At 55.0% G+C, this 26,633-nt stretch overlaps 14 protein-coding genes across 14 annotated transcripts; 5 read left to right on the top strand and 9 right to left on the bottom strand.

Annotated features, from left to right (window-relative positions):
* Positions 1-84: 84 nt before the first annotated feature.
* Positions 85-510, bottom strand: BAUCODRAFT_144199 (uncharacterized protein; the record flags this gene model as incomplete). The annotated part of the gene is made up of 1 exon (XM_007673538.1): positions 85-510. One exon carries the CDS (start codon positions 508-510, stop codon positions 85-87), a length of 426 nt encoding a protein of 141 aa, XP_007671728.1.
* Positions 511-748: 238 nt separating this feature from the next.
* BAUCODRAFT_118302 (uncharacterized protein) lies at positions 749-1,672 on the top strand (the record flags this gene model as incomplete). The annotated part of the gene is made up of 1 exon (XM_007673537.1): positions 749-1,672. One exon carries the CDS (start codon positions 749-751, stop codon positions 1,670-1,672), a length of 924 nt encoding a protein of 307 aa, XP_007671727.1.
* A 201-nt stretch (positions 1,673-1,873) lies between these two features.
* BAUCODRAFT_173198 (uncharacterized protein) lies at positions 1,874-3,216 on the bottom strand. The gene is made up of 2 exons (XM_007673536.1): positions 2,460-3,216; positions 1,874-2,411 (listed from the first exon to the last, which is right to left on the bottom strand). The coding sequence occupies exons 1-2, from the start codon at positions 2,919-2,921 to the stop codon at positions 2,076-2,078; spliced, it is 798 nt and encodes a 265-aa protein (XP_007671726.1). The 5' UTR covers positions 2,922-3,216; the 3' UTR covers positions 1,874-2,075.
* Positions 3,217-4,545: 1,329 nt separating this feature from the next.
* BAUCODRAFT_28883 (uncharacterized protein) lies at positions 4,546-9,203 on the bottom strand. Its single transcript, XM_007673535.1, has 4 exons — positions 8,916-9,203; positions 8,536-8,755; positions 5,359-8,399; positions 4,546-5,302 (listed from the first exon to the last, which is right to left on the bottom strand). Exons 1-4 carry the CDS (start codon positions 8,938-8,940, stop codon positions 5,016-5,018), a joined length of 3,573 nt encoding a protein of 1,190 aa, XP_007671725.1. The 5' UTR covers positions 8,941-9,203; the 3' UTR covers positions 4,546-5,015.
* Positions 9,204-9,381: 178 nt separating this feature from the next.
* On the bottom strand, positions 9,382-13,161 carry BAUCODRAFT_172865 (uncharacterized protein). Its single transcript, XM_007673534.1, has one exon. The coding sequence runs from the start codon at positions 12,952-12,954 to the stop codon at positions 9,613-9,615; it is 3,342 nt and encodes a 1,113-aa protein (XP_007671724.1). The 5' UTR covers positions 12,955-13,161; the 3' UTR covers positions 9,382-9,612.
* Positions 13,162-13,303: 142 nt separating this feature from the next.
* On the top strand, positions 13,304-15,730 carry BAUCODRAFT_172807 (uncharacterized protein). Its single transcript, XM_007673533.1, has one exon. The coding sequence runs from the start codon at positions 13,395-13,397 to the stop codon at positions 15,582-15,584; it is 2,190 nt and encodes a 729-aa protein (XP_007671723.1). The 5' UTR covers positions 13,304-13,394; the 3' UTR covers positions 15,585-15,730.
* BAUCODRAFT_61094 (uncharacterized protein) lies at positions 15,729-17,012 on the bottom strand (the record flags this gene model as incomplete). The annotated part of the gene is made up of 1 exon (XM_007673532.1): positions 15,729-17,012. One exon carries the CDS (start codon positions 17,010-17,012, stop codon positions 15,729-15,731), a length of 1,284 nt encoding a protein of 427 aa, XP_007671722.1.
* A 137-nt stretch (positions 17,013-17,149) lies between these two features.
* On the top strand, positions 17,150-18,243 carry BAUCODRAFT_172739 (uncharacterized protein). The gene is made up of 3 exons (XM_007673531.1): positions 17,150-17,329; positions 17,380-17,707; positions 17,755-18,243. The coding sequence occupies exons 1-3, from the start codon at positions 17,242-17,244 to the stop codon at positions 18,173-18,175; spliced, it is 837 nt and encodes a 278-aa protein (XP_007671721.1). The 5' UTR covers positions 17,150-17,241; the 3' UTR covers positions 18,176-18,243.
* A 113-nt stretch (positions 18,244-18,356) lies between these two features.
* Positions 18,357-19,305, bottom strand: BAUCODRAFT_172717 (uncharacterized protein). Its single transcript, XM_007673530.1, has one exon. The coding sequence runs from the start codon at positions 19,063-19,065 to the stop codon at positions 18,538-18,540; it is 528 nt and encodes a 175-aa protein (XP_007671720.1). The 5' UTR covers positions 19,066-19,305; the 3' UTR covers positions 18,357-18,537.
* An 869-nt stretch (positions 19,306-20,174) lies between these two features.
* On the top strand, positions 20,175-20,584 carry BAUCODRAFT_28880 (uncharacterized protein). The gene has a single exon (XM_007673529.1). It carries the CDS (start codon positions 20,346-20,348, stop codon positions 20,538-20,540), a length of 195 nt encoding a protein of 64 aa, XP_007671719.1. The 5' UTR covers positions 20,175-20,345; the 3' UTR covers positions 20,541-20,584.
* Positions 20,585-21,155: 571 nt separating this feature from the next.
* Positions 21,156-21,933, bottom strand: BAUCODRAFT_172688 (uncharacterized protein). Its single transcript, XM_007673528.1, has one exon. The coding sequence runs from the start codon at positions 21,677-21,679 to the stop codon at positions 21,176-21,178; it is 504 nt and encodes a 167-aa protein (XP_007671718.1). The 5' UTR covers positions 21,680-21,933; the 3' UTR covers positions 21,156-21,175.
* A 380-nt stretch (positions 21,934-22,313) lies between these two features.
* On the bottom strand, positions 22,314-22,637 carry BAUCODRAFT_28878 (uncharacterized protein). Its single transcript, XM_007673527.1, has one exon. It carries the CDS (start codon positions 22,566-22,568, stop codon positions 22,344-22,346), a length of 225 nt encoding a protein of 74 aa, XP_007671717.1. The 5' UTR covers positions 22,569-22,637; the 3' UTR covers positions 22,314-22,343.
* Positions 22,638-22,914: 277 nt separating this feature from the next.
* On the top strand, positions 22,915-25,146 carry BAUCODRAFT_144190 (uncharacterized protein; the record flags this gene model as incomplete). Its single annotated transcript, XM_007673526.1, has 1 exon — positions 22,915-25,146. One exon carries the CDS (start codon positions 22,915-22,917, stop codon positions 25,144-25,146), a length of 2,232 nt encoding a protein of 743 aa, XP_007671716.1.
* Positions 25,147-25,372: 226 nt separating this feature from the next.
* BAUCODRAFT_172695 (uncharacterized protein) lies at positions 25,373-26,633 on the bottom strand. Its single transcript, XM_007673525.1, has 3 exons — positions 26,609-26,633; positions 26,010-26,555; positions 25,373-25,942 (listed from the first exon to the last, which is right to left on the bottom strand). The coding sequence occupies exons 2-3, from the start codon at positions 26,275-26,277 to the stop codon at positions 25,599-25,601; spliced, it is 612 nt and encodes a 203-aa protein (XP_007671715.1). The 5' UTR covers positions 26,278-26,555; positions 26,609-26,633; the 3' UTR covers positions 25,373-25,598.

Raw genomic sequence — 26,633 nt, 5'->3', positions numbered from 1 at the left:
GATGAAGCGGCAAGGTTCAATTATATTGGCCCTTACGCCGACACTCAGCTCGCAATCACCGTTTTGCAACATTGGCCAGCGTGGCTACGTGGCTAGCTGAAGATCGCGCTTCTCCCGCAGCGCAACAGACACTTCACCGCGCGGACCCAGTTCTGACGGCGCCATTTCATCAGTGCCCGCCAAAAGCTCTTGCATACCTTCACTCAGTTCCTGTGAGCTCGCACCCATAATCGATCGACACCATTTCGAACGCAGAAACACGACCACTGGAAGCTGGTTCGGCGCGAATTTGAACATGTACGATGTGTCGTTGTTGAAGTCCATGGTCGCAAACTTGAGTCGTCGGTGGCCATGGTCCGCTGCGACGCCTTCGAAGGCCGGAAGAAAAGCCTTGCAGCGTGGGGTTGCGCTGTTTATGACAGCGATGACTGTTGGAGTCGTTCTTTCAGCCTCAGCTACCACGGCATCGTGCTCGGCCTTGTTGGTGATCTTGGTGATTGCTCTAGCCATGACTTTTCTCAAAGGCTGAATGCGCTACATCCTATGCACGAAGGTGAGATGTATGGCGCACGATGCTGGGCACTTTGCCTGACCAACAGCGGGCATGGACTGGTGTCCATGTCTTCCGAGGTCGGATTGATGGAAATGACGTAGTGCTGCAGTGCATTGCACGAATGTCGAGCGAAGCTTCCTCTACCATGCCACATCTGATGGTACAGTCCGGAGCGTCTAAGAGAGTCTAGCGACGATGGCTGCTCCTAGTGCGACCGCCGCTCAACCGCATGCGCAATCTCCTCAAGCTCTAGGGACGCTTGTGCGCCTGAGGGTGTTGAACGCTTCAGAGCTACCTACTCACGCCGATATTGCACCTCAGCAGAGCTCAGGGACGCCTCCTGAGCTTGGCTCTTTCCTGTTGGCTGTCCTCAATGAAGCCGAGAGCTTCATGACCGCCTACCTGCCGGCAAGATTCAAGACGAAAAGCACTGACAAGCAGTCTCTACCGTCAATAGCGCCGGTAGAGCTACTCTCACACGAAATCAATGCTGCCGACATCCCAAAGGAGGTACGATCCGCCGGTTCAGGTGCGACGGCAGAAAGTTGGTTCGCCAGAGTTAGCATCCATGAGAGCGCTGCCAAAGAAGGCACGGCAAGCTGGGAAGAGTTCGATCAGGGCCTACGAGCAGATCACAGCAAGCACGAGATGGAATATACACCTGACGTTCAAGACGCACACAAAGTGCTCGATTGGGATAGTGCGATTGAGCGATCCAATCGCAAAGTGGACGCTTGGGCAGATGTAAGCATGAGCATCATGGAGATGGTACATCATATCCCACCTCCACTTAACGATCGTGTGTTTTCTGTCCTCGTTGTGACGGCCAAGCAGGCCGAAGAGATAATCGTCGTGCAAATACCCGTGGATACTGCGGGCATGGCAGGCGCAAAGTATAACACCAAAAGCAGCAAACTGCAGAGCGGCATTTATGTCAGCATTGAGCATGGTCAACTCATCGATGGTGGTGCAAAGGTCAAATGGCAGATGGCGACCGCAAGCGATGCCAAGGGCATACTGCCAATGTGGGCGCAGAAGATGGGCGTGCCGGGTGCGGTTATCAAAGACGTTGGGCTCTTCATTGGGTGGTGCGCCAAGAGACGCGTCGGGGAGGCCTAGAGTACAGGCTGAGATCGGAACCTTAACACGTCGACCATGCGCGGCACCCGCAATGGCCGTTCTACCTTGGACCTCGACGCCGCATGCGTAGGCCCGTATCTCAGCTCTTGCGAGACGGAAGGTAGTGCACTGGGAAAGGGACGATATCCACAGGTGCACGCTTCCATCACCGACCCCGTCTACCACCAAACGTCCATGGGCGCGAAGTCACACCATGTTTGCAGAAGCTCATGTCCTGGGTTGCTAAGAGTTTATTAGCTCACTATTTCGGGTGGTGTTAGTGTCTATCAACTGGCTCCCATGCTACACGTCCGATACGGAAGGCAACGAGAATGCTGAATCCGTGGAAACCCTAGCCAAATCTCTGGCGGCTGACACCAAGAGCCCGAAAAGCGGTGCTTGCTCAGGCGAGTGAGAAGTTCGTGATGATTCTTGCCGTCTCCCGAGGCCTGGACAGGAATGGGGAGTGTCCTGTTTGTAGTGACATGACGTCGGCTTGTTCTTTTTGCTCCTGAAGCACCCTAACGAAACCCCGCTGTATACCTGCGGGTATTGCGCGGTCGAGCTCGCACAAAATGTATAGTGAAGGTACGTCTGGCTGACCAGTATCGCTCGCGACGCTTTGTAGACTCGACATGCTCTGCGGACGCAGGCATTCTGCAGCTTCACGTGCACTCTCCAAAGAGCAATCCTGATAGAAGATCTGCCCAGGCATCGATACAGAACACGTATCGTCATCCTACGTTTATCAGCAAGACATCTTATTTGGCTGCTGCCGCAAACGTACTGCTGGCATCACCCAAGGCGGTCGCAAGGTAGTCATGAACGACTCTGCCTGCTGCAGCACCATGCCAGATACGTAGACCAGCTTTGTCACCTCGCCCGCATACGGTACGTCCAGAGAATGCTGGTTCAGCCGCTGGGCTGCTACAACGCCCGGAATTGCGCCGTAGCCGAACATCACCACTACAACGTTGGTACTGGTCTCGATCTCCGATCGAGCACAGTCGAACAATGCTGCAGCATCTGATTCCAATCCCTGCGGCTCTTGTGCATCCATCGAAGAAGGTAATTGCGGGCACAGGACTTTCAGGCTCATGGCTCTCAACTCCTCGGTGAGCTTGTTTAGATGTGCTGGTGTGTGGAAGGCTTCATGCACGAGCATAAGAGTTGGCCGTTCAGATCGAGGTCGAAAGGCACTAGGATCCAGAGTCGCTGCGTCAATGTCGAACACGTAAGGCCAGGCCATCCAAGGATCCAGTATGCGTCATCCTCGAGGCAGGATGCTACCGAACCCATATACACTTCCGAAGGTAAGCGATACCGTCACTCTACCATTGCGTGCTCGAACAGCTTGACCAGACCGTCGATTGCTGTGGGCTACATCACCCGCGACCGAGTATTCTTGGATGACATCCGCCGCAGTCGGCGCCTGGCTCGTGCCAATTGTGTATTGCGCATGGCGAAGATGTCGCGGTCAGCTCATAGATTAAGGTAGCGGTGGATCTGCGCTTCGACGCAACAAGATGACGTTCTTGAACGGTTTGACGCAACGCCTAGATGGGCAGCGCAAAAGTGAGCAATTGCCGTCCCTGGCTAGACCTGCTGTGTCACAGATTCGCTAGCCTTCCACGCAGGCGAACCGATGTGCTTGTTTCGAGGCGGTGCGAGTAACTATTGTTCCTTCTTCATCCGCACTGCTAGAGTGCTTATACTGTTTGAGATGTGCTGGAGCAAGTAAGACAGGCAACTCTCCACAACTCGATCTGGCTGGTCGTTGATGAAGAGTTCGCCTGTGTCACTGTAGAAGTCAGGGTATGAGAACGATGCTCTTGCCGTATGATCATTCCGAAGTTTGTGCTCATAGATGGTCATGACCTGCATCGTAAGGACTGGATAGAGAATTGCAAAGATATACTGAGGTTAATAGTGGTAGCTCGCGCAGGTAACGGGATCGAGTGGCTCAACTTCGGAAGGAGGTCCGATCGCTACTGTTCAACTAGCATCCCAATCTCTGCAGACAACAGCTAGTTCAATGAAATCTGTTTTACTCTCGCTGTGAGCTCTATGCGTTTCCAGTTTAATCCTCGTATGGGTCATGAAGTCGTCTGCCAGGCAGTTGGCTTCCCCAACGAGCGAGCCGTTACCGCCACCGCCGACTGCAGTGAGGCGCAAGCTGCTCGACCCTAGCGAGCTGGGCACGAAGGAGTAGTATGTAAGACAGCACACAGCCTCAAGCTCAAAGCCTGACATCGGAGGTCCTCGATGTGGCTGACCGCTTATACAGCTGGGACAAGGCGTATTCCGATGAAATTCGCAACCACGACGCGGACGAGGACGATGAAGGAACTGTATGGTTCAGCGAAAGCGGTGCTGAAGAAGCTATTCTGAGGCAGCTGAACCGCCTCGAGACAGATGGAATGCTCCGACATCATCCTACTGGGGACCTTGCTGCCTCGAGATTCTTGGACCTAGGCACTGGCAACGGTCACCTACTCTTCACTCTCCGCGAGGAGGATGACGATGGCCAGTTTTGGTCCGGCGAGATGGTGGGTATTGACTACAGCGAAACGAGCATCGAGCTTGCCTCCAAGCTTGCCACTCAGAAGCACTGTGAAAATATACGCTTCGAAGTCTGGGACTTACTGAACGACGATTCCGGAGACTGGTTGGAACACGGCTTTGACGTTGTGCTTGACAAGGGCACATTCGATGCGATCTCGTTGATGACTGAAACAGGCGGACCGATGCATCCTTGCGATCAATATCGTAGGAACGTTGAGCAGCTCGTCAAGCCTGGTGGCTTCTTAGCAATCACTTCTTGCAACTGGACCAAACCAGAGCTGCTTGAATGGCTTGCGCCGGCAGAAGGTGAGTTGTCGTACTATGCCGAAGCACGCTATCCTACGTATACCTTTGGCGGACAGACCGGTCAGACGATCGTCACTCTGATCCTACAAAGACGGGAAGCCACCAGAGACGCTGGATGATGGTCGCTTCCAGATATACTCAAATGTCGGGCATCGAGGTCACGGCAACGCTTCAGCTCGTGATACAATTCACAGCAATGGATTGGGGCACCTGGAGTGCGTGATTGAACGCAGTATGTACAAAAGCAGGCCAAGACGCTTCACTTGCGGGCGCAGAGAGGCAAGCAAACGTGCTAGCTGGCGCTGGTTTCGACTCCAGCGGTCAATGATAACAATGCTTTTGCCCTCGTGCTCTCACTGCGCATGGGTATCACAACGACATTTTCCCTCCATCGTAATGCATCTCGAGAGACGGACACGAGCCCACCAGAGCGGACGTACTGGCTCTTTAAGCGCTCCTTCACTGTGGCCCGTCAGTCATCGACTGCCTCTTCGTCGGCCACCAGAAACCAGTCATGTTCAAGCACGGCTTGTATGCCAATTCGTCTTTCCACATCACGATCCAGCATCTTGCGGATAAGGTCAATGCACTCCTCGCTCATCACGTATGGCACTCGCAGGTCGTGATCCATTATCTCGTCAATCGAGTAGAAAGGATTCTCCTTGTAGACCAACGTGTAGAGTAGGATGCCAAGAGCCCAGACATCCTGCTCTTTGCCGCGGTAAGGGGCCCCACGTAGTACTTCGGGCGCTGCGTAATCTGCGAAGCATCAGTAAGAGACCCTCAAAACACAGTCAACACGGTGCAAAGCGTACCGATCGTGCCTACGAACACGTCAAAGGGTCCGCTTTTGATGTACGCTGCGCTCCCGAAGTCTACGAGTTTGACCTTTCCCTCACCGTCAAGGACCACGTTCTCGTCCTTGATATCACGGTGTACGACCTTGGCCTTGACGTGCAGATGTCGGATCGCCTCGGCGACTTGCTTGAAGATCTTTCGGCACTCCCGCTCATCCATTGTCACACGTAGCTCGATATAGTCAAACAGATCCATACCCGGCAGTCCATGCGGGACCATCTCGATGTAGTAGTTGATGTCATCCTCGAAGAAATCTGCCATCTCAACAATATTGGGATGCACCATTCCTTCACGGCGGAGATAGTCCAAGACGTGGATCTCGAGCGGCACAGTACCGAGTCGACGATCGCGGTGCCAGGTGTCGACGAGGATACGTCGTTTCGTGACGTACTTTATCACCATCTTCTTGGCTGCGATTTTCTTGTATCTCGCCAACTTTACCTGCCCATACGCGCCCTGGCCCATCTCCTCAAGGATGGCGAAGTCGTCGATGCGCTTTTTCTTGATGAGCTTGACGCCGGTCTCGAGCATATCCGGTGCTGGATGCTCAAATGGTTCGCCTTCGCTCGAGTTCACAGCCTCTGCAGCCTTGGCCTCTTCCAATTGCCGCGTCAGCATCTGTATCCTCATCTCATCGTCTCCATGCTCGGTGACGACCATCGGAGTCGGCATCGCCTCGTCCACAGCATGAGTGCCTCCGGGGGGCGGCTGATGGGGTGGCGTGCCTGGTCGGCTCACAAGTGGTGTCACAGGCCCAATTCCGTGATTAACGGCGTGCAATTGCCGGCTGTACGTAATCCAAAGCGCATACACCGCCTCACTACCGACACTGAGGTAAGAACCTGCGTTCTCTTCCTCAATCACATGCTCATTGTAGATCGGGTCACGGTCAGACTTGACAACCCGCATCTGGACGTCAATCATGATCTCTTGCCCGTCACGGTGCCGGGCAGGCAGGCCTGACGGTCGGAGAAAGATGGCGGCTGCGTCTGCACTACCTTCTCTGAGGGCAAGCAAGCTTCTCGCTCTACGAAAGCTGTGCTCGGGTATGACGATGCCGTCTACCAAGGCAATCTTGTCCTCATCTGTCATGAGGTGGAGTATCTTGTCAAAGCCAGGTATGAGTTCCGTGATAAGCATGCCATCTGGGCTGGCGTATCCGAAGAGCGCAGCCGAGAAGACGTTGTTCGAACTGCTTACGCGCATAGTGTTGGGATTTACCACAATAATCCCGGCAATATGCGGGAAGCTGGATACACGGAACGTGCTTTGGCCTGAGAGCTGATCAATCGTGATTGGGATCGAGATCGAGTTGCTCGTTCGTGCCGTGAACCTCCGTAACCGAGCGACTTCATCGTAGTCTAGAGCGCCAGTATTCGTGCCTGCGAGTTTCGGAAAAGCAGGGATCAATCTCGTCACATCCATGCCGGGGCGTAAACGATCGAGGCCCCATATGACCTCGACATCGCCAGAGCCTCTGATAATTGAACCGATCTCGTCAACGGTAACATACGCTACATCCTCGGCGATCTCTTCAAGTACCCAGATGAGGTTGCCGCCCTTTTCTTTCACCCACAACGAAGCACTTCCGGTACTGCCGTTTAGCTTCTGGATTGGGACAACGTCACCGCACAATAGTACACCTCGGCTTTTATTGTTGTTGTGATTGATACCTGCAGTGGGAGGGGTTGGCGTGAGCACACCGTTTTCTGTCTTGCTTCGGCGGCTTTGGTAAGTCTGCCTTGCAGGCGGCTTGCTCAACAGCTTCGCAGTGACGCCGTTACCCATGCTCGCGAGACTGCTGGTCGGACTGGGCTTCTGATAAGGCGTCGGCTTCGGTCTCGCTGCTGAACCCACTTCAGGGTTGCGCAGCTTATCTTCGAGCCATTTCCGTCTCTCTGGCTTAATAACCTCCATGATGCCGAGCTTCCGCACCTCTGCACGTGTAACGCCAAAGACCAGGCACGCAAGATCATTCGCGGCGGTGATAGTCCATGGTGACTTGGCCTCGGTGGTGAAGATCGCCTGTGCCTGGTTGTTGCGGTGACCGTGAGGCGCGCGCTCATTGAGAGTAGCGCCCCGAATCGGCGCCACAGGAAAAGTGGGGGCGTGAGTGGGCGTGATGGCAGAGTTGCGTGAGTTTGTCCGGTACGGCTGAGCCATGGCTTCGGTAAGCTTGTGCTGCAGCGAATATCCTGCCACATCGGTGTACGTCCGCTTGAGCGAAGCCCGTTGTGATCTCGGCGGCGACAGACCAGGAACATCGTCATGAGTGTTCATGCGCGAGAGTGACAAAGCTTCAGGATCGCTCGTAATACTAGCGTCCATGCTCTGGCGAGGCTTGATCTCCGGCTCAAGCAGCATTGGAGAGACGGCCAGCTCGAGCGGCGCTCCATGGTTCTGTCCTGGCCTTACGTTCTCGCCGCTCTCTACCTGTGTAGGGCTCTCACTTCGCTCCTGGGTGCCGGGTAAGAAGCTGCGGTCGAAGACGTTCTCGCTGGCCATGTGCGCAGGTCCAGTTAGAGGCCCTAGGCCCCCATCTGCGTCTAGGCCTACGGAGTCAAGAGTCCCAGTGCCCCTCACATTAGCCTTCTGCAATAGCTCCATCATGCTGAGAAGCTCCTCGTCACCGGCTAAACGAGCTTGAGCGCTCGCAATGCGCGGCGACGAAGCTGCCCAGGAGAGCTTTTCCCGCATGAACTCGATGCTGCGTTTCAGCACATTCTGACGATTGTGTAGCGAGTCACTACTTTGGTGAGCGAATGAGAAGGAGTGTAGAGACTCGGTAGGGAAGCGAGTCAGGTCTTCGCTAAATCGCAGATCTGGTGAAGCGGGTGCAGTGTCCAGTGTAGTAAGCGATAGTTTCCTCACCGTTGGATCTCCCGGAAATGAAGGCAGCACGGAAGCATGCAAGTTAGGAGATGAGGGTTGCCACAATGGCGGAGGCTGTCGTATGCGATTGAGACCCGTATCGCGCTCTGCCGAAAGAAGGGGCGATCTGAGCGGATAGTCAGCACAGATATATGCGCGTCGCATGTGAAAGCAATGTCCGAGTGTGGTTCGCTGCGATGCCAGTTCACTTCACTCCACTCTTCTCCACTCAGTCCACAACGCAATGATTGCCGCATACGCACCTCAAGCTATCAAAGGCCTCCGCACCCGTTCCCGCATCGATCGAATACCTCGCTCTCGGAGGCGGCGCATCGGCGCGTAGGCTACTCCCTGCACCGGTAGACAGGTTGAGAGCTGATCTGATCTTCGGGATCGCAAGGATTGGCGGCCTCTTCGCGGTGGGAGTGGTTTGCTCTGCGGCAGCGAATGCTGGAGAAGAAGGCTGAAGTGTTTGTTTGTCTCCTGTGTGCGCAACATATAGCTGTCAGTTATCGGTCATGCGCGGGTGTATGTGCATGCATGCGTGCATTCAGTCATGCCGTGAGTGTCTCAGATGACTTGAGGTTGCCGGGTGCCTGCATGGGCGAAGGGCAGCTTCCCTTCGCGCTGCAACGTGACATACCATCTTGCGGGCCAAACGAAGTCATGCTCTTTCTTAGCCACCACGCCTTCGTGTAGGACTCGGCGGATCACAGTATGCACCGCCAGCAGTTCGAGGCGGAGGGGGAGGAGGCGTGGGTTGGGACGAGGGTAGCTGTCAGGCCTGAGCTCAATATGAGTGCGGAAGTCTCATAGGACTCTACAACAGATACGCTGCCCAATTCTCTAGTCTATGCTGTATGGTATATCACACAATGCACTTGGGACACCGAACGACGACCGCGACGGCGCTGGGTATGCTGGGGCAGGAAAGACAGCATTTGATGGGGATCTAGATCTGTTGGAGCCAGTGGGGCTACGGATCTTCGAATCTGCCTAGCCGAGCCGTCCTCAGTCACATGTTTGCAAGGTTTCTAAGTTCCACTACCCCGTGGAGAGGTAAGACAGGCTAAAGGCTGAATACATGTATGAGTGCCATGCCGGTTGATTTTGGTGTAGTGTTACCTCCTCAGTCGACAAGTCTCGCTGAGGGTGTTGTATCAGGCAGATCTGCTCTCGCATCACCGCCGTAGCTTGCATGAACGCCACGATGGCGCCGCTAATTTAAAACATCTGTTTGCACGACAGCGCGACAGACTGCGAACACTGTGGCATCGAGTTGTACATTGATATTTGTCGACCAGTCTACATACAGCATCCGTCTGAGGTACAATTGTTCTTCATTTCTCATGAGCAACATACAGCTGCGTCTTGCCCGCCATTGGCTCGGGTGCTTCAACCAACCGTCCAGCTCTGACCTCCCTGATGATGGGAAAGGGTTGCCGCCACGCATCCAGTCGGCTGGGATACGGCTCGCCAGGGCTTGTGCGAACGGCTGGTGACGGTTTGCTGGGACTCAAGAGCCGAAGTTGGAAGGTGCAGTGCTTCAGCAGTGGATCCATCGAACCGAGGACGTCCAACAACCTGACGACCTCCAATCTCACCAAGCCATTGTTGAGGGTTCTTTCGGCATAAGCGGTGGCCCGCAAACGCTCTGCCGCCTGCTCAAGCTCGGCTTGGAAGCTTTGGGCGTTGGTCATCCCGCTGTCGCCATCGCGATCCACCGCTTGTGCTTCTCGCAGCATCCGGCTCGTGACAGCAAGACGGTTCAGCACATATTCCACGTTCTTCTGCTCTTGTTGCGAGAGATTGCTTCTTGTCGCCCAGCCCCTGGAGAAAGTCCGCTCAAAGCCAAGATTATCTTGCGGGAGAAGCAACTCCAGACCGCGCTTGCCAAGAAGAAGCGCTGCTTGCAGATTCAGGATCCAGCAATCTTCCGCGGTAGCGCCATCGGTCTCGGAGACTACGTAAATCGGCGTACACAAACGCCAAACGTGCTGACGCGCCTGCGGTCCTTCCAGTCTGATTGTCGCTGTCGGATCCAGCACTCTTGACATCTCTTCAGGCAACGTTGCAAGTACATCTCGACGGAAGCTGGACCTAGCACCTTCCATCTCAAGCTCCATGCGCAGGCGCTCCGCTTCGACCTTTGCTTCCTCTTCAGCTTTGCGCGCCTCCTCCGCTTCGGCCACCTTGCGAGCCTCTTCGGCCTGTTTGCGCTCATGTTCTTCTTGCCTTCGCATTTCTTCTGCTTCACCCTCCTCCACTATCCTCTTTGCTTCGGCCTCAATGCGCTTTGCTTCGGCATGAGCGGTACCTTCGTCATTGCGCTGCTCCTCAGGTCTCTTCACATGCATCTCTCTATCTGCCCTCATTACACGAACACGTTCCACGCCCTCGACACGCTCGAGCACAGTCGGGAGAGCTGGATCCTGAGGGCCACGTAGCGAAGAGGACCGTCGCCGATTTCGTGGCGAAGGATCGCTCGGCTGCGAGGACATGCTTTTCCTGCGAGGCTGACCGATCCTGTGTTGTTGATTCGGACTATCGGGTGGTTTCATGGAATGCCGACGAACATGAGCATCTGCCGTGGCCACCGCAGTATCAGACGCGGAGTCGTCATCCTCGGACTCGTAATCGGAGTGTGCTTTCCGCATGTCTCTTCGTGACATCAGTCTTCGACCGTTCTTGCGTACAGGCATAGCGTGGCCCCCATCTTCCTCCTCATCGTCTTCACTACCGTTATGCTTGATAGGCCGGCGCTTCCCATATTCACGCTTAGTGACTGGACTTGAGCTGCGGCGGCCTAAAGCTCGAGTGTGACCGTCGTACAGTTTCTGCAGCAGCTCCCGCTCACGAGCCCTGTTCGGGCCATTCTTCTCATCGGCGAGCTCGGGCCAGGACTTCCCAGATCTGCTCCTCCATATCGGGTTGAATGGATCCAACGCGGTCAGCATTTGCACCATCTCAAAATGGCTGGTACCGAGAACGGCAAGCATCGGCTTTTCGGCCTTTTGGTAAGCCTTCTTTTCAGTCATCTCGGCCAACAGCATGTTCACAAGGTACTGGTCGCCAGTCTTCGCCGCTGCTGCGATAATGTTGTTGTCGACCGGCACGCGAGCGTCGAGAAACTCTCGGACTCCGTTACGATCGTTAATCGTGACCAGGCGGAGAAGATTTTCATACGTCCGCGCCATGAAGTGAAGCTCTTTGGATGGTCCAGCATTGTAGCGCTGCTCCTCCTCTTCTTCACGCTTCTGCTTCGCATCTTCACTATTCCAAAGCTCTATAGCTTCACGCAGTGCTGTTCGGATCTCATCGGCGTCCTCAGTCTCATCGGTCACCACGTCAAGCGCCTGCTGTCCCTTCAAATTCTGACGCAGCGGATCAACGCCCGCGTCCAAGAGCTTCTCGACCACTGCCAGATGGCCGTTCTCGGCAGCATCAATGAGCGGAGTGTCTTTGTCGACGTTGGCGCAGTCGATTTTGCAGCCTTGTTTGATCAAATAGTCAACCACCTCCACGTTTCCGTTCAAGGCTGCGATCTGCAGCGGCTTGTTGCCTGCAAATTCTGCAAGTTCTAATTGATCTGGATCCTTCTCCATCCATTCTTTGATGGCATCCATATCGGCACTCTCGCATGCTTCAGCCAGCTTAGTAAAGCCATATTTGTTGACGTGGCGCTTGTGCGGTCCGGTAGGACGGCCAGGGGTAGACGTTGATCTGCCAACGCCACGCTGCGGCCTTCTCACATCGACTTGTCCATGGGACGTAGTTTCGGAAGAAGCATCAGACTCTTCCCACGCAGCCTTCACTTTCGGATCTCGTACTGGAAAGTGCGCTAGTGTTTGGCGCTTCTTCCCAGCGATCTCGGCGGAGCCGTCCATGAATGCTGACTGCGTAGATACAGCTCGGCGGTGACTTCGTGGCTTCGGAGACGGTGACCTTTCCGGCATGGTTCGATTATCATCAGACTGCATGCCGCGTAAGCGACGCTTTGGTGGATCCATGCTCTGACGTTTGTTAGGCAGCGACACGGACGAAGCGCGGAACTTCCTTTTACGAGGATTATCCGATGTCTCTATCCCACGATCAAGATCAGGTTCTTCAGATAAGGCACGCGATCGACCAGATGCCATCGAGACGCCAGTCAAAGCAGGAGATTGTGGCGAGCTCAGAGATCCACTGTCATCTTCGCCTTGATCACTGGCCATGTCCATCTCGTCGGGCAGCTCGTCCTTGGCGTCCCTGCTGGCCTTGGCGTCCCCAAGCTCGGTACTCTGCATTGGCGTTGCCACAGACTCGCTTTCCTCGTCATCATCACCAGGTACAGGCAGGCCACCTATGCGACTCTTCGCCGGCTTCTCAGCCATCGTCGCACCAGCATGCCTCTCCGCTACTCGTTTTTTAACCGGCGTCTGGATAAGCGTCTCCGCTTCAGACGCAGCATCGTCATTCCCGCCGTTGTGAGTGACAGCGTTGTCGGACTCTAGTACTGTAGCGTGCGATCCATCCTCGCGGCTATCGGGATCGATAGAGCCGATCGGTGCAGCATTCGCCGTTAATGCTGATATCCTATCCGTCGGCACGTGTCCGTTGGCGACAATGGAAGCAGACGCATGCTCGGACACATCTGCTTCTGTTTGCTCGAGTGGCGGCTGTGGTGCTATACTATCGGTCATACCGTGGCCCGCAATGCGCCCGTCGCATCCTTCAAAGATGGAAGGCCAGGCTAACGCTGATGATGTTCGGATTAATTACGGAGCTGGTCCCATAGGCCTCCGGGCGTGTATTGTGTGCTTATGGGAAGCGTTTGGCGTACTCCGGGGTAACCGAATGCTCGAGGGTTGCATGAGTGACGGAGGGAAGTTTTGGGGATGGAAGAGTTCCCCAAGGCTGTCCCAAGTGCGGGTCGACGGCAGGCCTCGGCGCGAAGGGGCGCTACTGCTGTAGCCGGGCGCTCGGTCCAGCTTATTGCGGCCTAAGGCTATCCGCGCCTTAAAACGCGCTTGCTGCCTGCCATGGCTGCTTACATACAACTAATCTCTACTTACCCGGCTACGTGGGTACGATGTAGTTGCAGCACCATTAACAGCCAGAGGCGCTGTTACTAAAACACAGCATGGCGTCAAAAGAAGCGACGGTCTACATAGTGGACTGTGGCATGACAATGGGCGAGACAAGCCACGGCCGGGCTCAAACCAACCTTGACTGGGCCTTGGAGTATGTCTGGGACCGAATTACGGCTACTATTGCCACTGGTCGGAAGACTGCCATGGCCGGCGTCGTGGGACTGCGGACCGACGGTACCTCCAACTTCCTGGAGAGTGAAAGTGAGTACGCCAACATTACCGTCTTCCAAGACATTGGGCAAGTGTTTATGGCTCAGGTTCGGAGACTGCGAGGCGAGCTGGTCGTGTCATCAACGGATGCTGGCGATGCCATGTCTGCACTGATCATCGCAATCCAGATGATTGTTAACACGTGTAAGAAGCTCAAGTATGAGCGGAAGATCGTACTTATCACCGATGCCCGGGGATCAATGCAGGCCGATGATCTGGAAGCAGTTGTCGAGAAACTCAAAGAAGACGCCACCCAGCTTGTTGTCCTTGGCGTTGACTTCGACGATCCGGAGTACGGCTTCAAGGAGGAAGATAAACCTACCAGCAAAGCCGAAAACGAGGCTATCCTCAAGCAGCTATGCCAAGATTGTGGCGGCACTTTTGGTACGCTGGCTCAAGCTGTCGATGAGCTTAGTGTTCCGCGTGTCAAGTCTGTGAGACCGACGCCGTCATACAAAGGCTCTCTTACGCTTGGCAATCCTCAGGAATTCGATACCGCGCTTTCTATCGACGTCGAGCGTTATCCAAAGACGATGACTGCACCTGCGCAGTCTGCGTCGAGGTTCGTCGTCAGAAGCGATCTAGCACCGAGTGAAGTAATGCAGGCCACGCAAACTCTCGACGGTGAAGCAGCGCCCAACGGTTACAGTGAGGGTCTATCGGCGGTCAAGAATGCATTGAGCTATCAGGTCGACGATGAGAATGCTCCTGGCGGCAAGCGCGACATTGATCGTGATGAGCTAGCCAAGGGTTATGAGTACGGTCGTACTGCCGTGCATATTTCAGAGAGCGATCGAAATGTAACAACGTATGAGACCGTGCCTTCTTTCGACATCATTGGCTTTGTCGACAAGAGCCAGTATGAACGCTGGATGGACATGACCCGTGCCGCCCTTACTATCGCGCAAAGGGGCAATGACAAAGCGATCATGGCTCTTTCTTCCTTCATTCATGCACTCTATGAGCTCGAGTCATACGCTGTTGCCCGCTTAGTGAAGAAGGAGAACAACGAGCCTCGTATCGTGCTTGTGGCTCCCTGCATTGAGCCAGACTTGGAATGCCTCTACGATGTCGAGCTGCCCTTTACGGAGGACCTCCGCAGCTACAAGTTTCCGCCCCTTGACCGAATCATCACCGTGAGCGGCAAGGAGCTTAAGGTTCACCGCAATCTGCCCAACGAAGACCTGCAAGCTGCTATGAGCGACTACGTCGACAGTATGGACCTTGCCACCTTTGGCACAAACGATGAAGGAGAGCCGACAGAGTACATGCCAATGGACGAGACCTTCTCCCCGATGCTACATCGCATCCAGCAAGTGATTAAGCACCGTGCCGTCTTCCCAGAGAGCGAACCACCTCCACCTGCTGACGTCCTTGTTCGGTACTCGCACTCTCCGGCCGAACTAGTACAGCAATCAAAGTCGGCGCTCTCGCGCGTGGTCAAGGCCGCAGATGTCAAGAAGGTGCCGCCCAAGGCCCGCGGCCGTCGATTCGGTCGTGGAAAGGAAGCTCCAAAGCCGCTTTCAGACCTCGATGTCGGTGCGCTCTTAGCAAAAGATATGAAGCGCAAGCGGAGACGGATCGATCCCGATAACGCGATTCCGGAATTCAAGCAGCTAATCGACGCGCAGGATACCGAAGAGGCTCTGGACGTTGTTCACGACGCATGTAAGCAGTTCAAAGACATCATATGTGACTGGATCAAGCATTCTGTCGGAAACTCTGGGTACGGGCGGGCTATTGAAGGTATTCGAGTCATGCGAGAGAACATGGCCGAGATTGATGAAGCCGGTTTCTTCAACGAAGTTCTAAGAGACATCAAGGCGAAGCTGCTCGGTGGCGAACTCGGAGATGGCCGGAGCGAGATGTGGTACATGGTCCGTGTCAACAAGCTGGGCTTGCTCCAAGACCAGGACGCCACAAACGGGGTTTCGGCGGAGGAAGCTAAAGCGTTCCTGACGGCGAAGTGACCACGTCAGCGGTCGGGGACAGCCAGCAGCGTGAAGATTCAGCGCGGTATCAATGAGGGGATGTCGTGATACGCCATTCATCGAAACGGTACGTGCGCGCCTCGTACTGCCAGTTGGTAGTGGCACAGTCGCATTGTCGCGCCATCAGTCCAGACCCATCAAACGAACGAGCCGTTTGGCAATATCAACCGCAAACCCTTCGTCGTTGATGGTTCGTGCGTCTTCAACGAGCTGTACGTCGAAGCCCTTCAAACCATTCCTGACGGACGAAAAGATGGCATCGTCCGCTGCGGCATCATAGAACGGCCCGTCTGGGGTTGCGATCATGCTGACACCGCCGAGTGGCAGGACTAACTCTACCTTCGCTTTGTCGGTTGCGAATTGCTTTACTTTGTCCACAATGAACGCGCCGATGGCAGCACACTCCTCCGGAGTGGTACGCATCAGCGTAACAGTTGGGTTGTGTTCGAACAGCTTGCGGGACTTGTACTTCTCGGGAACGGTGGGCTTCGGACCGAAATTGACCATATCCGTTGCGCCTAACGATATGATATACGGGATGCCGGCCTCTAGTGGTGCCTCTAACCGGTGAGGACCCGCATCCATTACGCCGCCGCACAATTGATCGCAAATCTCGGTCGTGGTGATGTCCAGGACTGCTTCTAAGACGCCCTCAGAGACGAGACGCTCCAATGCTCTGCCGCCTGCACCGGTGCAGTGGAAGACGAAGCACTCGATGGGGTAGTTGCTTTCCAGATACTCGCGAACCTTGTCGACACATGGGGTAGTCACGCCGAACATGGTCAGTCCAACGCGTTTTTGGTGCGAATGACTTTCACCTTTCGGCTCCGCAGCGAGAGACCCCTCGTACGCTTTTGCCATGCCTACGATCGCGCCTGCCGCGTTCGACAAGATCCGCCGTAAAAGGTAGTTCAGGCCCGCTACGTCGCACACTGAGTACATCATAGTGATGTCCGTCTCGCCGACGACTGGTCGCATGTCGCCTGACGCGTTGGTGGAGACGATGAGCTTTGGCAGACCTATTGGCAGGACGTTGCGCATCACTCCTGATGCCAGACTAGTGCCGCCGGTTCCACCAGCATTGATTATGCCATGAATGGCTTGCTTGGGATCCTTGAGGCCTAACTGGTACGCTTCCGCTAGCCACTTCGAAGCGCACTCAATCATGTACTTGATCACATCTCCACGAGACAAGTTTTGGACATCCTTTGCACCAGCACCAGGGGCATACTTCGTAGTCAGTATATCTTGTCGGACCGTGATGTGCTCGTGATCGACCGGAGAACGTCCGACGTCAACGAATGTTACTTCACATCTTTCGCCGCCGCTCGCCAGGATTTGAGAGCGCAAGTATAGTAACTCGTCGAGTTTGCTGTCGCATGTTCCTAGTAGTACAAATTGCGGCATAGTGCATCGTACAACCTTCGTCAACGACTTCTGCTCGGTTGACATAAAGGTGCGCTACATACTCTAATGCTGCTCGCGAGGGGCTCTCCACCCTAGAGGCGGGGGTTCGGCTGCGTCAACGTCCATCAGCGCCTCCGGAACAATTCTGACGTCTTTTTAAATCTGTACGAGAGTGTTGCTCATTGATCTTGACCAACGTTGTTCGCACCCCCTTCACTGACAATCTCCCATGTCTCCACCAACGGACCGGAAGCAAATCCTGCAGGGATTCCATCAACAGATCAAAGATGGCCACGCCATTGTTGGTGCTGGTGCGGGTATGGAATACTCACAAGCCCGAGACCGCTCGTGTACTGATAGGATCTAGGCATTGGTTTGTCAGCGAAGTTCGTCGAGGCTGGAGGCGGCGACCTCATCATAATCTACAACTCTGGTCGCTTTCGAATGGCCGGCAGAGGTTCACTAGCCGGCCTCATGCCGTATGGGAATGCGAACGATGTCGTCGTGGAGATGGCTGCCGAAGTCCTTCCAGTCGTCAAGCACACGCCAGTCATTGCTGGTGTCTGCGCTTCCGATCCATTCCGGGACATGTCGCGGTTTCTGCGCCAGCTAAAAGACCTTGGGTTCGCTGGCGTTCAGAACTTCCCAACTGTAGGCCTCATCGATGGAACGTTCCGGTCGAATCTGGAAGAGACGTGAGTTGATGCACCCGCGCGCTATCTGGAGGCTAACGTAAGGACAGTGGTATGAGCTACCAGCTCGAAGTCGACGTTGTGCGTATGGCGCATGAGATGGACATGCTTACCACCCCCTACGTTTTCAACCCAGACGAGGCAACCAGAATGGCTGAAGCTGGCGCAGACATTATTGTCGCGCACATGGGACTGACATCAAGCGGGTCCATAGGAGCCAAGACCGGCAAAAGCCTCGATGACTGCGTGAGAGATATCCAAGCTATCCGCGATGCGGCCACAAAGGTCAAGTCGGACATCATCGTGCTCTGTCACGGAGGACCAATAGCAGCGCCAGAGGATGCGAAGTACGTGCTCGAACGATGCCAGGGCGTGCATGGATTCTTCGGAGCGTCAAGCATGGAGCGCTTGCCGGTCGAGGAAGCCATCACTGGAATCACGAAGACTTTCAAAAGCATCAACGTGCGGTAACACGGGCAGTGGGTCGTATAGTAGAAAGACTGCACTTCCTTACCGGACGTGTCGGCAATGGTGTATACATGCTTGTCCGAGTATGATATTCTAGCTGCCAACACCTGGACGCCATAGCCTGCTGTGTACATTATCATTAACCCTCCTGCACTAGGTTCTGGGTATTGCGCTCTTCGGACCAATCCGCCGTACTTTTGCCTAGAGCAACAAGGCCACAAGGGCACCCGCACCCACAAGTGAGCCGGCGACCTTGAGCGAAGCAGCCGCGCCAGAGACTGCCCTGGTAGGGGTTGAAGAGCTTGCGGGTAATGTGCGTCTGGGCGGTCAGCATTGGTACGACTAGTAGGGGCCCAGACCGAGACTTACGTTGAGCTGGAGACGCTTGTAGCTTGCAAGGAAGATGACCCAATCGAGACCAGAGGGGTCGAAACCGGGGATGTCGAAACAAGGGGAGTCGAGGCTAGAGGAGTCGAGGCTAGAGGAGTCGATGCCGGAGAAATCGCGGCAAGGGGAGTCGAAACCAAGGAAGTCGGGACCGGTACCAACGACGTAGCAGAGCCCGAAAATGCAGTCATCATTGGTACCAATGACATTGCGGTGCCCGAGCCAACACCCATCATGGTGACGAGCGGGCCGAGTGTCGAGCTCAATGAAGGTGTAGCATCGTCGCAGTCGCTAGCGGAGCCGGAAGCGGTGGGGGTCGGCATTGTTGCTGGGCAGCCTGAGACGCCAGGTCCGCAGGCGAAGACGGTATGCATCTGCACGACCCAGAGTGTGTCGGTGAAGGCGGCCTGGAAGCGCTTCGGAGCCGCAGGCAAAACGACGCCTAGAGGTGCTGGTGTTGCGAAGGCTCCCATGACCAAGCTTGCGACAGCGAGTGTCCAACGCATCTTTGCGACTCAGATGTTGTGAAGACGGTTTGTTGCGGGTGGAGGGCTGGTGTTTCAACGAGAGAACGGATTGTCTGAAAGAGTGTGAGATGATTATGTTTGCATTGGTAGCGACAGGACGACCGAGTCAATCGGTCGGTGAGGACTACAGGAAACATAAACGGAAACGGTTTGATGAAACGTGAGGTAAGGGAAGGTTGTGCTACGGAGAATATCTTGGTTGACTGAGAGATTACACTCTGCTTGGCCTGTCTTAGATTCCGCAGTGGCCGGAGTGTAGTGGATACAGTCATATAGTGTATATGCAGGGTTCCATAGATGGCAAACTGCAGGAGATCTTCCCCCTATGATTCAACACTGCGTGTGCTACCTCACTCCTCGAGATGGCCATTCTTGCTTCCGTCTCGAATTCCAAGTTGACAGCATTGACAGCACCCAAGCGATGTTGTCTGGCATGCTGTATGCGTGAGAACTGAGTTCCTAAATGACGGCTGGGAGCCGGTGTTGGTCGATCATTCCTACCCGTTGCGCCACATCGACTGGCGCCGGACAGGGAGATCGTTGGCGTTCCGTAGGCGCCCTCGGTCTCGGCATTATACGCCAACGTTGAAGCTGGGCTCCGGACAACCAACCCCTACACCGTGGACGGCGTACATTCTCGCGAGAAGCCTTGAATTCTGCAGTCGTCTTTTGGCAGGCGCTGCTGCACCTCGAAAAGGCCGTAATGTAACACAATGCCAAGGCGGCGCGACTGCATATGGATTTTTGGAAGTAAGGGGTAAACATCGCCCAGCATGCGCTAGCACCAACTGTTCATTATCATGAAGTCAGTAGGACGGCCAGATCTTGGCAGCACGTCCTTGTTGCGAAGACAAGCAATGCTCTCCAATCTCTTCTAACACAAGACATGTGATAATTTCGGAACGTCAATTGACACGGCTGGACAGCGAGAAACGCGGTGAGATGCAAGGCCCCAGCCTTTCCAGCATCACAGCCAGTCCTTCACCACGGAGGAAGACCGCCTGCAATCGGACTGTGATCCGAAGGGTGGTTGGGTCTTCTCGGGTTGAGCATGATTTACGCGCGTCTGGGCGTCTCCTGAACCCAGACGCGGCATTCCATGGAGAACAACTGATGGCATTTATGATGCACATACATACTGCCAGCTGCGCATCTTAGTCCATTTTTACTTGTAAGTCGCCGCGGCCTATACCCCTCGCAATGTACAAACAGGCACAGCTCAGATCACGATCACTTCATGCCGATCTACGGACGACAGAATGAACGCGATGGGTCGCTTGGTGCGTGAGACACACTGTCAAGGCATACCGAGAGCTTGTGCAGACACTCAACGGCAACGTACGCTCATCCGAGTCTTTACCAGCACATTTGGTATGGCAACCACGACGGTTGCAGCTGGCATGGCAGTCCTACATCACCTGACTACTGATGAGTTAGATACGGAACAGTGCTGATCCAATCTAGTTCTGGACCGTTACGGCGACCGATGAAAGTAGTCGAAATGGCCTGGCGTACCTAGTAACTGACAGTGGCTGGAGTGCGTCGTCCTTACCAGCCACCACTACGACGCGTCCAACGGAACATGGGCGGTCCTGCGGATATGCTGAGTTCTGGCCGCACCGCGGCGCCTCCCATGAACGGCCGTCCCTCCGTCCCTCTCGCATGGAAATGTATCGTTTTCAAAAGTACCGTGGTATTGCCGTCGTTCGTCCAGGCTTATATTTGCCGATGATGCACGTGATGCAGCTCGACGCTCATTGGTAGTCGTTGCTCTAGCTAGTCTGAAGGCGCGACATTGCTAGCCTGAGCGTGTTCGAAAATAGGCCGCCCGGACTGTCATACCGTCTGTGCCCATGGTACAGCCCGCAGCACGTAACGTGGCGTCAGTCCTACAAACGTGAATTGTTGATACGCAGTCTGCGTTTATCGAGGTACGAGGTGTACCGTTGACTGCATTGCTTGAAGAGCGCATTGTGCCACTATGCCACGAGTCGTTTGCAGTAATCCGCTGCCGTTTGCTACAGCCATTCAGCTGCAGGAACCAGTGACAAACGCGCACGGACACCTCTGTTTTAAAACAGGTCTATCTTTAGGATGAGACTGCGGAGTTTGTTCGCTTTGTCTCCGGTACGTGCCGGCGCTGGCGCTGGCGCTGGACTTGGGATCTCTGCGCTCTTTCGCGCACAACAACCTTGTTGCAGCGGGCAACGAATACTCTCACATACAATTGCCCTTCTTCCAGAACGTCCGGCTGGCCTAACACCCCGCTGCAAGACTCCGGAGTGTCTGAGCAGCAGCTCGCGGCGAAGACTGACAGCGACATACCCCGCCCACGCACCTGCTCTGAGCTCTTTGTGTAGACGGCGACGCGAGCAGTAGCAAGGGAAGGGAGGCGAGCAGCATATAGGACTATCATACGGACCCCCTTGGTACTGGGAGAGTTTGGACAGGACCACGGTTCTTGGAGTTTGCTCTTTCGCGAACACTTCGTCCACAGCTGTAAGAAGAAGTCGACATCTTCGAGAGGCTGATACGACTCGTCCTGCGGATCCAGGATTGACGCTCTTGATCGCGGAGAGACACCGCGCGGCATTCGCCAGGAATCGGACAGCAAGAGAGTGTGGTAGGTAGCTTGGGTTGCCTACTGGAGAGAGAAGTAAGTGTACTTTCCTGCTTAGAACACTCGCCGCTACGCCACCAACCCCTTCAAGACACACATCCTTAATTGAGCTTGAAATGTCATACTATATCTCGCACTTACCCGCCTTTATGGATGCGGCACAGCACTGTTATAGTGGCCCATGGCGAAAAAGAGCGCTGATTGGTGACCGCCTTCTTGCAGCGCTTCAGCGCCGGCCGTGATTGGTTCAAGCGGCCCCGACCACTTCGCAAGCCATAAAGCAGATCGCCTTGCTCTTAAAGACCTTCGACTCTTCCTAACTGGTCCGCTCTTCGCCTTGCCGAGACGTGCGGCGTCAATCTGCATGTCATAGCCCCAGTAGCCGCCCGCTGAACTCCCATTGCCGGACTTCGATTGATCTTTCTTGCACCACCTGGGCGACTATGTGCTAAGAAAAGCACCCATACTTGGAGCGCGCTTTCCTCGACGTTCCTTACCATTACCACAGAACGCCATAGGCGCATCGCCCCTCCTTCGTGTCAGTTGGCGCCATTGAAACCAGGGATCCTCCCACTCACGGGCCTTCCTGGAGAGGGCATTCCGGTACGTACGTTTTCACTTCGTGCTGCGGAGGATGTTATGCATGAGTGCGTACCATCGTTACCTCCACGGTTGGCTCGTACTCGCCCTCGTTGCTCTCGAACCCCACCGCAAGCGCTATTGGAGTTGCGGCGTGGTACATGTTCAAGGTCATGGTCATGTTGTGCTTCTCATCTCCCAGTAGGCTGGCGAAGCTGCTATGGTACACCTTGACGAAGCACGCATCGAACAGTTGTGATTGTTGATCTTCGCGTGCTAACATGGCCTCATCCAGTTCTTTTTTTGCATCTTGGCGATCCAACGATACCGGCGAAGCTGAACTTCACTATACATCTTATGCAGACTTCTGGGAACAGCAGAATATGAACGGCTACCCGGCGGACGCCAGATTGCATCCTTCACCACCAAACTCAGCCCATCCCACGCCTGATATGACGATGTCTATTCCCAATGCACAAACAACGGATGGTCCATCCTTGAGTTTGTCAAACGGGCATAGCCGTATGCCCCTGGCAGGTTTTGCGGATAAAACATTCTACACATATCATCAGCACACCGTCAGCGATTCAGCAGTTTCTGGATCTACCAACTCATCACCTACGACTACAATGTCAACAGTGGACGATTCGAGTGCTACCGAGGGCTCACCCGGATCGTCGCCAGAGTCACCACCTCCTTCCGGCTTCGCGGGATCAATGCTCCGTCCGCGAACGTCGGATGAGATGGGCTCACCTTTCTTCGAAATGCAGAAACAACCCCCACCACGCAAAGGCCGAAATCTGAAGAATTTAGCTGTAAACACATCAAGACATACGCCTCGAGCGCAGTCAACTACTAGCATACCATTACAAGCACCCAGCATGGAGCCTGTAGCTTCTCTTGCCTCCCCTGGCTTTGTGAAGCCTCGTTCACCTCCCAAACGGAAGCCTGGCAACCTTGGCCTTACATTGCTTACTCCCGGAAGCAGCAAACCAGCACCGCAAGAAATCAGGCTTGCGATCCCGCCTACACCGTCATTCAGCAGACCCGGCACCTTACGGCACTTCCAATCCTCTCCGTCTCTGCCACTAATTCCAGGCTTGGCCTCGCAGACTGGCGTCGGTCGATCAAGCCGCCGCCCATTGGCATTGGAAACCATTCTATCGCCGATTGTGTCGCCCAAGAGCTCGGAGCTACAGGAGGAGGAAGAGCAGAATTTCGACGTACCGTTGTCGCGCGAGGAGAAGCCGGAAGCGTACCCTGACGGCCCGATTTGCGTCTACGACCCATATGTTGACCTCTACCTTGAGCCCACGGCTGAGCAATGTAGGCAGTATGATGTCGTGATGAACGTAGCGAGTGAAGTCCGGAACCCGTTGGGCGAGCGAGCCGAGAGTGACACCACTGCGGAGCCAGACATACGTATCGATGGAGGCGGAGGCATACAGTATGCACCTAGGCGGGCTCAGCTCAGTGTGCGGAGAGCCGTACAAGAGTCGGAACACAACGAGCAATCACCTACAACGCCAAAGGCTACGCCACTCAGCGGGCTCTTTCCGGCAGAAGCCTATCCTTCCAGACAGAAAGATCCGGAGTACGTTCATATCAAATGGGAGCACAACAGCGACATTGTGCCAGATCTCCTACGCCTTTGCAAACTCATCGATGACAAAGTGCAACAAAAGAAGCGTGTCCTCGTACACTGCCAGTGCGGTGTCAGCAGGTCAGCAAGCCTGGTTGTCGCCTACGGCTTGTATAAAGATCCCACCCTGAGCGTACAAGAGGCGTACGACGCAATCAAGGCCCGGAGCAGGTGGATCGGGCCGAACATGAATCTCATCATGCAGTTGCAGGAGTACCGGACAAGCTTGACCCGCGGAGGGATATTGTCCGGCAACCGGGGTCTTACACCCATCACCCCCAACTCTGCATACACGGAGTGGCGGGGTCCATTCTCTACACAGCCTTCAGATCCTAGCATGGACAGCGTACCGCTTTCTGCTGCTCCTGCGCCAGCCAACCAAGGTATGCAGCACGAGCTGCCCGCGTTAACTCCTGGTCCGTCTTCTGCGCCTTCTGATGTGAAGTGGCCCACCAGCGAGACCATGGCTCCGTTACCAGTGCGGCGCACGAGAGCTCTCAGCGCCGTCAAGCGTGCTTCGGCTTACGTGGACCCGTCTGGGCATATTGTCCCGGTACTGCAGCTTGTTGAGACTGGCACGGACGGCATGACACCCGGGCAATCCCATGGGTCTTCAGTACCCATGCACGATGAGTCGGACGCTGCGACACCTACGGAGTCTCTACCCTCTCCCAAATTGACCGAATTTGCAATGACTCCCTTACGGCCCGGCAAGGAAGCACACCCTGTTAACGCTTTCGGACTGTTGTCGCCTACGTCAAGCGACTTTTCCCCTTCGACCTTCGATCGCTCAGCTATGCTGGCATCTGTGGGAATGGGATCGATGGGTTACGCAGACGCACCACGTCGTGCAGTGTCTCTCCGCACTCGATCGAAGCCTACGAGCGATGAGCGAACGTCGCAGCCAGCCGGTTTAGCGCCAAGCCCAGAGCCCAGGCTGCGCGGCAAGATCTCGTCGCCAAGTCTACGTGAACAGCAGCAACTGCACAGCTTGCGGTCACAGATTCAATCGAGCTTACCGCTGCGCGTGGACGAGGCGCTCATGTCGCCTCGAGCGGAGGAGTTCACCAAGAACCCTTTTGCTCTGTCGTTATCAGTGCCCAAGCAACAGACAGAGGCAAGCCAGGATGGCGGGCTAAGCACTCCTGATTCCGACCCGAGAAGTCCGGCACAGGTGGGCGTGTCTCCAATCACATGGAATATACTAGACGTGTTATGAAGCGGATGAGCGATTTCTGTTGTTATTATGTGCGTACGGCGTCCCAGCGGCTAAGGAAAAGTCAAGGAGTATGTGTGCGGCTTCATCATTGATACCCACTTGTGCGCAACTAGCATGCATCGTGCGGCTAACAGTCGGTTATTGCATGGCGATCGGGATTGGATGTTACATCTCGTGTGTACGAGAACCTTATTGACATGGAAGACGCTCCAGCACCGCGCTCAAGCTTGCCACAATAGACCTTTGCCGTGCTTTGGTGTTATGGTGGCCAAACACTGTATATCGTTATGGTCTTGTGATGGAAATGACTACTCAAACATGACTCAACTGCATACGTTGGACGAAGCATAGGTATCATTAGGCGCTAAAGTCAAGACGTCCACCCTTACACCACCAGTCTGGAGTACGGCCGTGTGCCTCTAAAGAGGCATTCGTGGCTGGAATCCGCCGTCCTACTTCTTCCCACCCCCAAACATCCCACCGATCGCGCCACCCGCACTCTGCACGCCGCTCCACGCCGTGTTGCCAGCGCTCTGAGCACCACTCGCAACACCCTCGCTCGCAGACTGAGCGTTCCTGACCACGGGGTCGGTGTACGACGATGCGGGGCCGGTGTACGTGCCCTTCTCGTCCTTGCCACCGCGCTCGGCCCGGTTGATGCCCTCGGTCGACATGACGTCGCCTACGGGTTGTAAAAGCCCACCCTTACCGACTTGGCCGCCAACGAGGTTGTTGACGCCGTCTTGCAGCGTGTCTACTTGTTCGATGCCGGTGACTTTGGTCTTGTCGAGGGAATCTGTCGTTCGCTGTCAGTACCACAGTAACATACACGGTACTATCGTCAACGAGGTGTCGGATCATACCTTTCGTAGCATAACTCGCCTTATTGTCCTTCGTGAACCACTTGAGGTACAGATCCTCGATCCACGGCATCCAGTTCTCGTACTGGTGGTGGTACCCCTCCTGGATCCATTCCACATACGTCTTCCCCTTCTTCTGCTCCGCTGGGAGGTTGTCAAAGGTGTGCTTCTTCTGCTCCTCGCTCATGGCCTCCCATTTCTTCGTCCCTTCACTAGCGCCCTGCTGCGCCTTGTTGGTGGTGTCTTGGACCGTCTTCTGCAGTTCGGCCATAGTTGTGGTGTGTTTTTCCGGACTGTGTACGAATGGAAAGGAAATGGATCGTTTCAAGACTCACAACGCAATGTACGAGTAGATAGCTATAACTACTGTCCGAAAGAAGGAAACGCGCCCTGTTTATGACCTCCAACCAGTCCCGCGGTTGGCGATCAACAATGGTCGCCTGTGACGTAGCGGTAGCCACACGTGGTCCAGAACCGGCTGTCCACATCATACGCAGATCGGAGCGCGGTCGGCCAGCGAACCAGGTTGTTGGTGTCACAAGGTTCACTCTAACGCAGTATGAGGTGTGGCTGGCTTCTTGGCTCAGCAATGACATACATACCGTGGACGCGCGATGAACGTTTAAG

This window comes from Baudoinia panamericana (genome assembly GCF_000338955.1).
Source record: "Baudoinia panamericana UAMH 10762 unplaced genomic scaffold BAUCOscaffold_1, whole genome shotgun sequence".
In the NCBI taxonomy this organism is placed as follows: domain Eukaryota; kingdom Fungi; phylum Ascomycota; class Dothideomycetes; order Mycosphaerellales; family Teratosphaeriaceae; genus Baudoinia; species Baudoinia panamericana.
Note: the sequence above shows the minus strand (reverse complement) of the source record. Positions and strands in the feature narration are given on the sequence as shown.